The following is a 14712-nucleotide window of genomic DNA, read 5'->3' as shown; positions in this document are numbered from 1 at the left end:
TATATATATATAAAAATATTTTTTTCTTAATACTAGAATTGTATCAGACAATTGCAGTAATAAACAGAGGCACAGTGCCATCTACAGGCTGCAGTGGCTTCTGCAACTAAAAAACTTTGTTGTTTTCCCCCCCGAGATAAAGGCTCCAACTTGCATTGGATCACCTTGTCATAGCTGACATATGGTTGAGGACCACTCCGATTTGGTTCCCAATGGTAGGTAGGGACTGGAGCTGGCGCAGACAACTGGGTTTTGATGGCAATCGCACAAAGTGTCAGCTGGTTGGTGTGAAAAGGGAGGACGTTTAGTAACGTATCCTCGGCACAGGAAAAAGTCATATCCAGAACGTGAACAGGAAGGGGTTCCATTGTTGTACGGACCGGTTCTGTGAAGGAAACATGGACAATTCTCTGATTGGCCCTTGGCAGGCCTGCGGATTACATTGCTCTGTATTATAATGGAGGGGGAGGATATAGAGCCGACTTCTGACTGCCAATGGGGAGATCTCCATCCTTCCATCCCTATAGATATCACACAATGCCATATACGTTACCAGAACACAGCAACACCGTCATCCCCATCCTCACCTTCACTATCCCAGCCATACCGGGCTCCTTACAGTTACTGTGATAGAAAAACGCTTCCTGGCCGACCTTCATTTGTCTCAGGAAGTTCCGAGCCTAGAAAGAGAGACGTTCATTGGTGGAGGACAATTATTATAGAATAGGGAGGCAGCGATACCCGTTTATCGGCATCAAGTACGAGTACTGATACTTTGCTGCCGGTACTCAAGGTACAGACACACTGCCCGGCTTCCGGATTTCCCGGGAAGCCGACTATGTCTGGCCGACTTCCACCCGAAGCCAATATACCAGCCAAATCAGCATGGAGCCGGCTTCCCACGCAATCAGGAAGCTGGGCAGCGAGTAAAGACCCGCCTCCCAGCTTCCCGATTGGCTGGGAAGCCAGTTCCATGTTGATTGCCTGGAAAGCCATCTTCCCAGCCAATCGGCATGGAGTCGGCTGTTCGGCCCACTCAATGCTGACTGGCTGGGAAGCCGGCTACCCAGCCAATCAGCACGGAGCCTAGCCAATCAGCATGGAGTCGGCTGTTCGGCCCGCTCAATGCTGATTGGCTGGGAAGCCGGCTACCCAGCCAATCAGCACGGAGCCTAGCCAATCAGCATGGAGTCGGCTGTTCGACCCGCTCAATGCTGATTGGCTGGGAAGCCGACTACCCAGCCAATCACCACGGAGCCTAGCCAATCAGCATGAAGTTGGCTGTTCGGCCGGCTCGATGCCGATTGGCCGGGTAGCCGGCTTCCCAGCCAAATCATCATCAAGCCGGCTTTCCGGCCAATCAGGAAGCCAGGAGGCGGGGTCATTACTCGCTGGCCAGCTTCCCGATTGCCGGGAGGCTGGCGCCATGTTCCCCTACGGCACTGCCAGTCAGAGGAAATCAGCAACGATACCAATACTAGTACCGGCGCACCCCTAATAATTACATTTCTAAGTAAGATATATATTATGTACATTGTGAATTCCCAGTGACAACATCCGCTCTGACCTGGTAATTCCGCACTCCGTCCCAGCATGCTCTTTGCTCAGGTTGGCCCTTCAAGTCTTCTATTCCGAACTGAAAGACATTCAGAGGTTGTATCAGTCATAACCCACCATGGAGGAACAAACACACCCGTACGGTTATCCCGGGATCAGAGGATGAAGGGAAATCTTCCAATGGGGACACGTGTTCCGGTGACAACTGTCTAAGAGGAGATTTGCCCGCACTCTAAAGCAGAGATAAAGGAAACCTCGGCACTACAGCTGTGATCAAAACTACAAATCCCATGGTGCATCTGTCTCTGGGAGCCATGTCTGTGGCTGTCAGAGTCTTGCAATGCCTCATGGGATTTGCAGTTCCAGAATAGCTGGAGTGCCGAGGTTGCCTATTAATGGTGCAAAGAGACTTCCCCGCACTTCCTGTTGTGTCTATGGGAAATTTTCCCCCGATGGGACACAGACAGGAACTGTGTTTTGTCTTCAGAAATCCCTTAAAGCTGAAGTTTAATCTGCTTATATTTCGCTCCTCCCCCATCAACATTTTTAAATAAGATCTTTCCGTATCGTATTTTATCATCGGGTCTCTGTGCTTCTCTGTGCAATGCAGGCAGATCATGGCTTGTGGGAGGGGCCGGTAGGGTGCTGTACTTAGCTTCCTGAAAGCATCACAGCACTGTGACTCAATATTCCTCTCAAGAACCCTCAGCCCTGATGCAAGCAGTGGGCCGGCTCATGGGAGGAGTTATGCAAATATCAGAACGCCTTGATGGGTGGGTGTCAGTGTGGAGGAGTGGGCGTTCCTAGGCAGGCTGTATTTGCATAGGTAACGCCCACACGTGATGCTGAGCCTCCATGATTGACAGAACTGAAATCCAAGAGAGGGGCGGAACGCAATACAGCGCCATCCTCAAGCCCCGCCATCTACCTTCATGTCCATTCCTTTCTCCATCCGGCTCTCCGGCTCAGATTTCATCAACCAATAACGATATTCCTCCTTCTGCTTCTCATTGGTCCCCGCCGACGCGGCCGCCTTCCTCCGCCCTTTCGCCTTCTGTCCTGTGCCGGAATCTTCCCCCGTGTCCTTCCGCTCTTGGGAATCTACCCAAATACAGAAAGGGGGGGAATTCTGTGATCACCACTTTCAGAAATCCCCACAGTTGTCAGCCCACCAAAGCAGAAGCAGCATAAGGAGGCGGCCAGCCGGGGGCCAACATGCAGCATGCTGATAGGAGGAGAGAGCAGAGTGATGGAGAAACGAGCCCAAACTTCTGCATAGGAAATTGACTTCTTGTCATTCATATTATAACCATTACTCTGATAAGTACTTGGATAGGTACATGGCCTGCTGCTTATCTGCTCACTGTCCATTACAGGCTGGGGGAGGAGCAAGACCTCCAAGTCTTACTCTACTGTAGTAGAAAAAAAAAACAGGTCTCCTGCCATGCCAGATAGGGCTGTGCTGGACTGCAGAGCTGTGCAAATCTCAGGACTGGATGGACAGAATTACAAACACCTCTATGTGTAAAGGTTGCAGACTGGCGCTGTCCCTGTGGCTCCCATTCAGCCACCCCATGGCAGACGGGTATTGAGCCCTCATCCCTATGTCTTACCCTCGGCCGGCGAGGCCGCCCGCTTTCTCTTAGTCCGCCGCATGGTTCACTCCGCCTGTGACACACAAAAATATAAAACGGAAATCACAACATGCCGTGACTACAAATACACAGAGAACAAAGCCAGGGCCGATGGAACTGGGATGGGGGAGGGAAGGAGGGGGTCACAGGTCCTAATGGGAGGGAGGTCATAGGCTCCTACCTACCACAGTACATTCTCTTATTAGGTGAAAATAGAGCAGGGGAAGAGTTTGAACCTTTTTCAAGTAGTTACTGCTGCCTTTGTCCCCCCGTGGAAATTTCTGCTCACTTCCTGTTCCAGAGACACAACAGGAAGTGGAGAAAGAAGGGAGCGGGGCTACAGGCAGAGGGTGCAAAATGAAAAAAAAAAAGCATTTCCTAATATCTAAAACCCTGGGCAGTCCAAGGAAAACACAAGCAGTCAATTACTATTAAAGTACACCGAATGTAATGTTTATGCATAATATATATTAAATAAAAAGTCAAAAACATCAAACAGTGTCCCCACTTCTATCCTCATTTCCCAACGTTACCTAACTATTACTTCTCCTTTAAGTCGTGCCTCCCTCAGCAGCCAATCAGCGCCCTCAAACATTGTGTCCCCCACCCACCCCTTCCACGCGCGGTGCTGGGTAATGTAGTCCTATGCAGCTCCGAAATAGTGAAGCGGTCGACGCAGAGGACTTCATTTCCCGTCATGCACTGCGTCGCGCTTTCCAAACATGGCGGCCGGTCTCAGAGCGGCTTCTCGGCTCTCCCGATGCCTCCGGAATGCTGCGAGCGGGCGGATGACGGTTCCTCGCAGAGGAATAGCCTCGGTGATAGATCGTAAGGACTTCTCACGGGGGACGGGGTTGGACAGCAGGAAGCGGAGCCACGGCGCATAGATTCACTGACCTCCTTGCGTTGACTGAAATGGTCGCTGCGCAGGGTCACGTGAGCCGTGTTTACTGTCCGCCATGCTGGTTAAGGGCAATGTCACATGACTGACTGTGATGTCACGTGATCCGCGGCTGTAGTGGGGGAGAAGTCAGGCCTGGTGGGCCCAGTTTATGTTTACATTTGGTGGACCACAAAGAGTTCATTATGTGAGGACCTGTGACATGAATAAAAAAATACAGCACAGTAAAAATAAATGGCAATTGTCAAATACATACATGCCTTTCCATGCAGGTTTACCTTATATTGCTCTTATACAGCCCCTCCCACTAGCCATGATCTGCCTGGATTGCACAGCGACCCAGTGATGGCATCACTGGGTCTAAAATAAGAAATGTCCAATTTTTAAACAAAAATAAGAAATGCGCACTTCTTCCTAAAAGAGAAAAATGTGCATTTAGTTATTTATTTTTCATTTCAGCCAGTAAAGCATTGCAACTGTGATCAGTAGATGGTGGGTGCGATGCTCTGGCTCCTGCAGACTCTTCCTTCTCTCCATGTCTGTACTTTGGGGTGGACATTCAGCTACAGCAGGGGCAGCCAAACTCCGGCCCTCCAGCTGTGGTGAAACTACAAATCCCCTAATGCGTCTCTCACCGGGAGTCATGTCTGTGGCTGTGAGAATCTTGCAATGCCTCATGGGATTTGTAGTTCCACCACAGCTGGAGGGCCGGAGTTTTGGCTACCCCTGAGCTACAGGGACAAGAGGAAGAACAAATGGACTAGTAGCATGGTGACATCACTGCACTTTGTATTCCATTGAGATGTAGAGGTCCCTCCTTCTGTCAAGGTTGTCACCCAGCTGGACTTCAAACATGTCTGCCTTTGTTCATGTCCATTACATTGGGGGGGGGGCATTAGTAGTCTCAGATGGAATATAACACTTCACAGGAAGTGACAAGGACACAGCGTTCCTGGCAGGATTAACAGGTATTTTCTGTACTTGCTGAAAATGTCATTAGCCTGAAATGAGAAAACAAATGCAGCCGCCACCTAGAGGGATCAGTAATAATATATTTTTGTTTAAAGGTTTAGTTATTGTGAAAGGACTTTGATTGTGCTTAATTGCCGCTTTGCCTCTTGTTGTGCAGCCTCCTTTGGCCTGACCGAAGAGCAGAAGGAATTTCAGAAGGTGGCCTTTGATTTTGCCTCCAAAGAGATGGCTCCGAACATGTCCTTGTGGGATGAAAAGGTGAGGACGGTGTCCGTTAAAGTGGAAATGAAGCCAAAGCTTTAGTATTTGATATAATAATGGCGGGTTATAACCCCTGTCAGCTGTCTTTGTCCCATCGAGAAGATTTACCTTCACTTCCTGTCCGATAGCCACAACAGGAAGTGAGAGAAAATCCCTCCAATGTGAGCGAAACACCTAGTGGTCACCAGTACTAGTGTCCCCATTGGAAGATCTAGTCCTGTTCTGGTGACAACCCACTGCAAAGTTGTTGTTTTTTTTGTTAATCCCAGCCCATCTATTTTAGTAAAAACAGGGATCCCAAACTGAAAGAAGCCATTTCAGGGAGGTGTCCTTCTCATTTCAGGGAGGTGCCCTCCCCCTCCCCCCATCCGCGGAGGGGGGTTAGGGGGGCTGGGAGAGAGCACCCCCCTGAAATGATGGCAGATAGCATAGTAAGCAATAGCTTCTTTGCTATCTGCAGGTTTTTTTTCTGATTTTGTTTTTAGTATTCTGACAGTTGCAGTCGTCAGAATATAAACAAAAAGGCATAAGAATGCATAGCTAGATTCCAATTGGCTATTGCACTTTGCAGTAGCAAACTAGCTATTGCACCCGCCCTCTGCTGCTTTCAATCACCAGAAGAGGACCTGATAGAAAAATTCAGGTCCACCTCTGCTGATTGACAGCAGCAGTGGGCGGGTACATTACCTAGTTTGCTATTGGCTATTGCTATGGATTTGTATGCCTTTTTGTTTCTTTTCTGACTGACGGTCGGGCCGCGGCTCCCGATGTCAGAAAAAGAAAAAAAAAAAACGATCGCAGGGAAAGGTTTATCTGCTCGATCGAGCAGATAAACCTTTCCGGGAGGAAGTGTTTCTCTCCCGGGCGGCCGGGAGCCGCTATCCAATAGTGGGAGACTCCCGGAGCGTCCGGGAGAGTTGGGATGTCTGTAAAAATGTGACATCACACAACGAACACTTTATTCCTCTTTATGAGACAAATAAAACAATACCAGTAGTAGGGAGTGAAGGCGTTACTGATACCCAGCGATCATTTCCCATGCGTCGCTTCTCCTCTGTCCTCAATAACCATTCGATTGTCTCCTCTCTATTCAGGAGATCTTCCCGGTGGACACGATGCGGAAGGCGGCACAGCTCGGCTTTGGAGGGATCTACACCGGCCCCGACGTTGGCGGCTCCGGGTTGTCACGTTTGGACACTTCGGTCATTTTTGAGGCCCTGTCTACGGGCTGTGTCAGCACTACGGCGTACATGAGCATTCACAAGTAGGTGTGACAGGAAGTGAGACGCAGGCTGCAATGAAATAATTGTAGAAGAGGAAATGATTAGAGCTCGGTGCTAGAAATCGGGAAGTGTAGACCCGACCGCTTGTCACATTTCAGTTTTCTGCATTCAGATCTTTACATCCCGGCTTTGGACAGCAGACTACAATGACCCTTGCAGTAGGCGTCCCCACTGGAAGGATGATGATAGTATTGTTTAGCTCACTTTGGATGTGTCAGGCTTTGTTTTTTTTTTTTATATATATTACAACTCTCATGAGTATGTGATTGTTGGAATCGCCTTCTCCTTGCAGTATGTGCGTTTGGATGATCGATACCTTTGGAAATGAGGAGCAGAGACATCGATTCTGCCCCCCGCTCTGCACTATGGATAAATTTGCATCCTACTGTCTGACCGAGCCAGGTGAGGCCTGAGAACTTGTCATATAATAGCAGCTGGGAAGGTTGTAATTGTAATGCATGTTATGGACTTGGTGCCATTCAGTCTGGGCCGGCCTTCCAACGCACCCTCATTGTGGTGTACTGCGCTGCTTACACTGGCACATGCACCTTTTATACACATTATGGTGCATTGGGGCGCCAGTGGGCTGTCATAACGTAATGCGTGACATAACGCACTGCGCAGGTGTAAATGGGTGCAAAGCAATGCAGAAGAAAGCATGCAAGTCAGTAATGGGGAAAAGATGATCTGCAGGGAGCCCCCGGGCAAAACTGGGGATAGTCCTCTGCATATCTTGAGCCAAGTCTTGCACAGTTGTACTGGCTCCTCTCCTGGACAGAAGTGGCTTCCTCTGATATCACTGCACACTGGGAGCTTCTCACAATGTGCAATAGAAGCTGGAGCCAGCCTCATTTCCTGGCTGGAGGACCTCCAGCATCATTTAGCTTTTTTTCTTCCCAGCCTGACTGTCCCGTCCCTTTTATACATTGTATTTTAGTACTTTCAGTCATGGAGTCTCAGCATCACATGTAAGCATTATGCTATTGCACTCTGCCTAGGAATTCCTACTCCTCCCGACTGATACCCAGCCATCATGGCAATTTCATATTTGCATAATCTTGCTTGTATCAGGGCTCTTGGGAAGAGTACTGAGTCAGGGCGCTGTGATGTTTTTAGGAAGCTATACACTGAGTGGCCAGATTATTATGACCACCCCATCAGTACTTCCTTGGGCCACGAGATGACTCCACGATATGACTTCGTTGGGCCGCCTCGTGACTCCACGAGATGATGAAAGGTGATGCGAGGAATCTGACACGGCACTCTTGCCCTTCTGTTGTCTTGTACCAGTCTTGCCGCTCTCCGTTCTGCCCTAACATTGACTAGTCGCTGACGGCCACAATTCGCACGTTCAGACCCAGATTTTCAGCTGACAGTCCGGTCTTTAAACACTTTAACAACAGCTGCTCTTGAACATTTAAGGAATTCTGCTGTTTTGCTGATACTCGCTCCATGGCTCCGAGCGCCAACAATCATCCCACGTTCAAAGGCTGTTACATCGCGTTCTTTCCCCGGTATCTTCAGAAACAAATAACTTCTACTGTCGTGGTAACCAACCTGCTTCCCTATTTATAATGGTCTGGCCCTCTAGCAACTTCAGCGCCAAATTATAGCTAATTTGCCTACAAACGTCAGGTGGTCATAATAATCTGGCCACTCAGTGTATACAGCACCCTGCCGGACCTTCCCACCAGCCATGATCTGCATGCAATGCATTAAGAAGCTCAGAGACCCAGTGATGTCTACAATAAGGTATGTCATGAAAATGGAAAGGTTTTTTAGAAGAAATGTCATTGCATTCTGAGAGCTCTTCTTATTCATCTTCTGCTCGGCAGGCAGTGGAAGCGATGCTGCGTCACTGATGACATCAGCGAAGAGAGATGGTGACCACTATGTTCTGAATGGATCGAAGGTACGTTCTCCCACATCTCCATATACAAGCATGTCAGTGCTGGAAGTTGAGTGTGTAATTATGTTATGTTACCCCCTCTCCGTCTCTGCCCAGGCGTTCATTAGCGGTGCCGGGGACACAGACGTGTATGTTGTGATGTGCCGTACAGGGGGCAGCGGAGCTCGAGGAATTTCCTGCCTGGTGGTGGAGAAAGGGACGCCGGGCCTCAGCTTCGGAAAGAAAGAGAAGAAGGTGAGAAGGTGTTTGTGAAAATCAAGAAGATAAGAAAAATCAACAGTAACTCTGTACCTACCCCTCCCCCCCATCCCCAACAGCCACACCCCCAATTTTTCCCACCCATCCCAGTTGTTGTGAGCCTGGGGGAAAAAACGAATGTTTATAGTGTATCTTTCATCCAGTTGGATGTTCTTCAGTAGATTTATTTATAAAGAACAGCGAGAATCAGGAAAATACAGCATTATGGCCACTAGATGGCGCTGAGGCTCACAGGAAATAAATACATTAGTAAGTAGATATAATGTTACAATTCAAGAGACCACTGGAAAGAATGAACATATAACTGTAACCATTGCTATCCTCGGAGTAACATTGGTTACATTTATATGCACATTCCCTCCAGCGTTTTCTTACATTGTAACATTTATCTCATTACTAACATGTACTCATTTCCTTTGATCCTCAGCTTCATCTAGTGGCCATAATGCAGTGTTTTCCAGAGTCACTTTGTTCTTTATAAATGGGGCTACTGAAGAACATTTGACCAGAAGAGAAAATTCATTAAAGCATTCGATTATGTCTCAATACCCACATGAGTTTGTTAACTAGCACACAATAAATCGGCCTCAGTGATTATTTTCATAGACATATCTTTCTTCACATCTCTCTACATCCTCAGGTGGGATGGAACTCCCAGCCAACACGAGCGGTTATATTTGAGGACTGCGCGGTGCCTGTGGCCAATCGGCTGGGACAGGAAGGAGAGGGCTTCGGGATCGCCATGAGGGGGCTGAACGGAGGAAGGATAAACATCGGTAAGCCAGCCACACATGTCACAGTCTGAGGGTTAGTTCACACCATAAGCAGTGCGTTCCGGTCCAATTCTGGCAGGAGGGGGCGTGGCGGGCTATTGAAGTGAATGGCACCGTAGCCACGCCCTCCGGCCGCAGTGCGATCGCCCGCACGGGATCGCAAGGCACATTGTGTCTGCAGTGCGGTCTGATCAAAATGCTGCAAGCGCTATTCAGTGCTGGCTACGTCTCTGTTACCCCGGGCACTTAGTCACATGATCTGGGCTGCAGGGGAGGAGCCGAGCTCAGGCTGCCCTATTCTCCTTTTGTGGAGAGATCATGTGACCAAATACCTGGCTTTTGCCTATTTAGCCAGCACTGGAGGTAACCTGGAGCAGCACTTTCCCCCCAAGAAAGATAAACATTTCAGCCCTTTCGTCTTTCTATCTCCATCCCAGCAAGACCGTCAATGTATTTTTATTACTAACATTTGAGTATAGACCTGCGTTAAGATTTGACGCTGAAATTGTTACCTGAGCACCATCACGTTGTGAGCTTTGTATTTTTTTTCCTTGCAGCTTCCTGTTCTCTGGGGGCCGCCCACGCCTCTGTTCTGCTCACTCGGGATCACATGTCTGTCAGAAAGCAGTTTGGGGAACCTCTGGCTAATTATCAGGTAAGACCACCGATCCTGACATATGTAGCCTGCCATCATTGGTGCTTTCTTTATGAATGTCCTCCTCTGTACTGGCCCCGCCCCTCCAGTTCAATCAGGGCTGTGCTGTTATAGATGATTCTTGTATGTAGGTGGAGGCACAGGCAGGATCTGCATTGCCTGTAGCAACCAATGAGATTTCAGCTCTCAAGGAAAGAGAGAAATTGGTGAACACTTGAAAGATTCAGACCTTTGATAGGTCCGTATTCACACCCCCAAGAACCATAGTCTACGCTTTAGACTGTGTATCACGTTACCTCCATATTTATGGCATAACATGAAACATGGCTGCATGCCTCATCCCCAAAACCCACACTGTCCTCTTACCTGAATGGCAGGGTGAGTCTTCTTGGGGAGGGCTGATATATATATATTTTTTTTTTTATTATTGAGTGTGACTGTGCAGGCCAATCACAGGGATCGCTGAATCAAAATACTACAAGGCCCTATACCACCGTGGCACTCAGCAGACTTCTACGGCAGCACGGCGGTGACACCTCCACACTTGCAGTCCAATGTTTACTTCCTCCAGCCCCATTACAGGAGCTCCATATCGTCATACAGACCTCGGGGTAAATAATACAGAGACCTGTGCATTGCACTGATGACACTCTTATAGCACTTGCAATGCTCTGCAGGCATGAGTGCAGAAATCTGATAAATGTTCATTTTTATGAATTAATTGTTGGGGAATTTAATACATTTAAAAAAATACTTTATCTATTCGGTTCGCGAACAGGAAGTTCAGCAAAAGTTTGCCTCCGTTCGCGAACTCCGCATCGGGTGACGAACACAACCGCAGCCATCTTCTCCGCTCTCCTGACAAACCTGCACCCAATTTGATCTTTTGCCACATGTGCTCCAAGATGGAGACTCTCATAGTTTAGAGTTAGGACCGCACTCTATAGAGGTGCCTTGGCGCGGCAGTGCGGCTTTCACATTATCTGCAGAAGAAGTGTATCTAAACCTCTGTTTTTAAAGGAGAACTATGGGGTTAAGTCTTTTCCCCATAGTTCTCCTCAGGGTAACAGGAGGAAACAAACTAGCGTCCTCCCGTCACCCTAGGCTCAGTATACCGCGAGCTACAGCTTTCTTTATACTGAGACGCCGCAGCCGGAACAGATCCTGACAATTATGTGAGTGTGAGTGACAGCTGGCTCTGCCTATCTAGAGGCAGAGCCAGCTGTACCCGCCCCCTCCCCCGTCCGTTCCGCCAGTCAGCGCTGGAGGAGCGGGGACGGGGGAATTCAGCCCCTCCCCTGTCACGGCTCTCTGCCGTGACAGAATCGAGAAGTGAGCAAACCTGGTATGTGTTCGCTCACCACCCGATCTACTGAGCCGACCTGTGACAGTCTCATTGTCACAGGTCGGCTAGAACTATGAGGTGAGTGAAAAGCACTCACCTCATAGTTCTCCTTTTAAGGGGAAGATTCAGAAAATTTCACCCCCATGTTTGGTGGAGAGGTCAGGCTTTAATAACTAGCCTGAGACGCTGCAGTATACCCCGAGCAGCTGCTCGCGGTATACTAAGACGCCGCAGCAGATCCCAACAATAGTGCCGTGATCCGCCCAGCTGCGTGGCTGACAGCTGGCTCTGCCTATCTAGAGGCAGAGCCAGCTGTACCCGCCCCCTCCCCCGTCCGTTCCGCCAGTCAGCGCTGGCGGATCGGGGAGGGGGGAATCCAGCCCCTCCCCTGTCACGGCAGAGAGCTGTGACAGGATCGAGAGGTGAGCGAATGCCGGTATGTGTTCTCTCACCTCCCGATCTACTGAGCCGACCTGTGACAGTCTCATTGTCACAGGTCGGCTAGAACTATGAGGTGAGTGAAAAGCACTCACCTCATAGTTCTCCTTTAACCTTAGCGGTGAGACAAGTTTTTGTGCATGCTGGCTGGTGAGTGTGCTGGGAAAACTTTTTGCTATCTTCCTCGCTCTGACACATGGTCGTGGCTTCCTCTAGTCCAGATCGCGGTCTGATCACAGCTTGATTCGGTTCGCGACCAGAATTGTGGAACGAATTAAGTTTGTGAACCACTGTATTTATATTATAAAATGTACATATAATTCATATGTATTTATTATTATCATCATTGTTGTTGTTGTTATTATTATTATCATCATCCTCAATATCATCCTGTTATTATTATTGTTCTTATTCATTGTATTAATAATATTCATGGTATTATTATTTTCCATGCTTTTACTTCTATTTTAATCCACCTTTACATGCAGATCATGCTGCCCAGCAAAAGTAACAGCTACAGGGGTTGGGACAAACCATATCCACTGGTGGGGGTGCTTTCAATAGCCGGCTATTATTCATAGGACCTTAAACCCTTTTTCCCCAAAAAGAAAAAAACCCTGTTGGGTAACTGCCTGGAGCTGGGCTTTGTATGTTTGTCACTTACCTAAAGACCATTTAAAAGTATGTGAACCAGGGCTGTGCAAACTCCGGCCCTACAAAACTAAAAATCCCATCATGCATCTGCCTCTGGGAGACATGCCTGTGGCTGTGAGAGTCTTGCAATGCCTCATGGGATTTGTAGTTCTACAACAGCTGGAGGGCCGCCCCCTGATCTAAACCAACCCTTTTAACAACGCGCTGTGTGATTTCACTGCAGATCAAACAGCGTTGTCACCTTGTATCTTATCTATCGTCTGCAGTATCTTCAGTTCCGACTGGCAGAGATGGCGACACAGCTGGTGACGGCGCGTCTTATAGTGCGGCACGCTGCACAGGCGCTTCAGGAGGGACATGGCGATGCAGCGACTCTCTGCGCTATGGCAAAGCTGTATGCCACAGACGAGTGCTTTAAGGTGGGTCTGAGAATCTATTGCAGGGGTTGACAACTCCGGCCCTCTAGCTGTGCTTTAACTACAAAACCCATCATGCTTTTGGGAGTCATGCCTCTGCTTTTGGGAGTCATGCCTGTAACTGCCAGTCTGGCAATGCCTCATGAGACTTGTAGTTCTACAACAGCTGAAGGGCTGGAATTGCGGAGGGTCTCAAGAGGGGGGAGACGTGAGGGCTGCTGGAAGCGCTGTAAACAGGTGCTGCTTGGTTCCCAAGATGGCTGTCGCGAGGTCCGCAGCAAGCCCAGAACCTAAGGCAGCCGCATCAATTTGAATCATTAAAGTGGCGGTATCGGTTCCTGGTATCGGAGAATTTGCACGAGTACAAGTTTGTCTTTAGGTGTTAGTTGTAGAAGGAGTTGTAGGAATTGATGGAAATCTTTCGGCGCTGTTTAATATACAAGTAACTGTCTGTTCTCCTCATCACATGATCGCTGCAGGTCTGTAACCAGGCACTCCAGATGCATGGGGGATATGGCTACCTGAAAGATTACGCAGTTCAGCAATATGTCCGCGACATCCGCGTTCACCAGATCCTCGAGGGTAAGGCTTCTGCTATACAGTAACATTGTTATAATACCTCCCCTTGCTCCCCTTACATTCTAAGAACCTCTTCTCATTGCTCAGTGCGGTCAGAAGCGCTTCTGATTGGTCAGTGCGGTCAGCAGCGCTTCTCATTGGTCAGGTGACCGGAGGAGATAGAGAGTTTGTTCACAGGTAGGAGCTCACAAATGGAGAGCACTCATTGGTCAGCGCTGTACAATGAGAAACACTTCTGACCACATTGACCAATGAGTGTTTACCAGTTGGGAGCGGAATTTAAAATGCCGGGCGCAGGGCTGCGCGGCCGTGTTAAAGGAAATCCATGTCAGTCCTAGCAGTGGTGTCTCTAGAGGGGAGCAGCCCGCACCCAGCTGACACCATTGGAGGGGGTGACACCAAACTGACTGGCAGCCATTTTGGTGTCACCCCCTCTGAAAAGTCGGGCACTCAGTCATAGACCGAGAGCCCAACAGTGTCAGGAGAGAGAGGAGGGGACCCGTTGGCATACCTTATCCCGCCAGATGAACGTCCCCTCTCTGCCGGCATCCATAACCAAGATGGCCGCCAGCAGGTAACAGCACGTGACGCCATCCCTGCAGAGCGCGATGACGTCACACGCGTGTGCAATGTGGTCGTGGCGGGGTGTCATCCGGGTTCCGCTTCGTGTGACCCCCGCCCCTCGGGAAGCCATGGAGTCCTAGAATGACACTGTAACTGTTGTATTTGCTTCTCCCCGCCAGGAACCAATGAGGTGATGAGGATGATCGTGGCCAGGAACCTTTTACAGGGATGAGCCGGGGACACGGGACTATTCATGACCTGACTCCAGCACGTGGTTCCTGACATCACAGGGACTCTACCTCGGGGGACGGGACACCATGATCACCATGACCCCTCAATACACGACACCCATGCTGGAAGAGATGACGGGGGGGCAGACTCTGATCTGAATCCGTCACAGATCAATGAGAGGCACGTGGCGCGTCAGTGAGGTCACAGATTTCTGATAAGCTGAACTTTATATTTATGTTATTTCCTCTGGATGGACTTCCAAGGATATCATTGCTGCAGATC

At 49.1% G+C, this 14712-nt stretch overlaps 2 protein-coding genes across 2 annotated transcripts in view; one reads left to right on the top strand and one right to left on the bottom strand.

The window, feature by feature from the left end:
* The window catches only part of THYN1 (thymocyte nuclear protein 1), an 8540-nt gene extending 5327 nt beyond the window's left edge, over window positions 1–3213 (bottom strand). Inside the window, exons 1-4 of the mRNA XM_018559016.1 lie at window positions 3171–3213; window positions 2486–2658; window positions 1568–1636; window positions 588–680 (exon numbers count right to left, since the gene is read on the bottom strand). Coding sequence (XP_018414518.1) covers window positions 588–680; window positions 1568–1636; window positions 2486–2658; window positions 3171–3213 — 378 coding nt within the window. The remainder of the gene's footprint in view (window positions 1–587; window positions 681–1567; window positions 1637–2485; window positions 2659–3170) is intronic.
* A 647-nt stretch (window positions 3214–3860) lies between these two features.
* ACAD8 (acyl-CoA dehydrogenase family member 8) lies at window positions 3861–14467 on the top strand. Its single transcript, XM_018559025.1, has 11 exons — window positions 3861–4019; window positions 5222–5322; window positions 6420–6589; window positions 6901–7010; window positions 8444–8520; window positions 8614–8751; window positions 9416–9551; window positions 10106–10203; window positions 12907–13059; window positions 13536–13638; window positions 14379–14467. The coding sequence occupies exons 1-11, from the start codon at window positions 3914–3916 to the stop codon at window positions 14429–14431; spliced, it is 1245 nt and encodes a 414-aa protein (XP_018414527.1). The 5' UTR covers window positions 3861–3913; the 3' UTR covers window positions 14432–14467.
* The last annotated feature ends 245 nt before the right edge of the window (window positions 14468–14712 follow it).

Source organism: Nanorana parkeri, unplaced genomic scaffold (assembly GCF_000935625.1).
Source record: "Nanorana parkeri isolate BGI_ZX_2015 unplaced genomic scaffold, ASM93562v1 scaffold376, whole genome shotgun sequence".
Classification (NCBI taxonomy): Eukaryota; Metazoa; Chordata; class Amphibia; order Anura; family Dicroglossidae; genus Nanorana; species Nanorana parkeri.
Note: the sequence above shows the minus strand (reverse complement) of the source record. Positions and strands in the feature narration are given on the sequence as shown.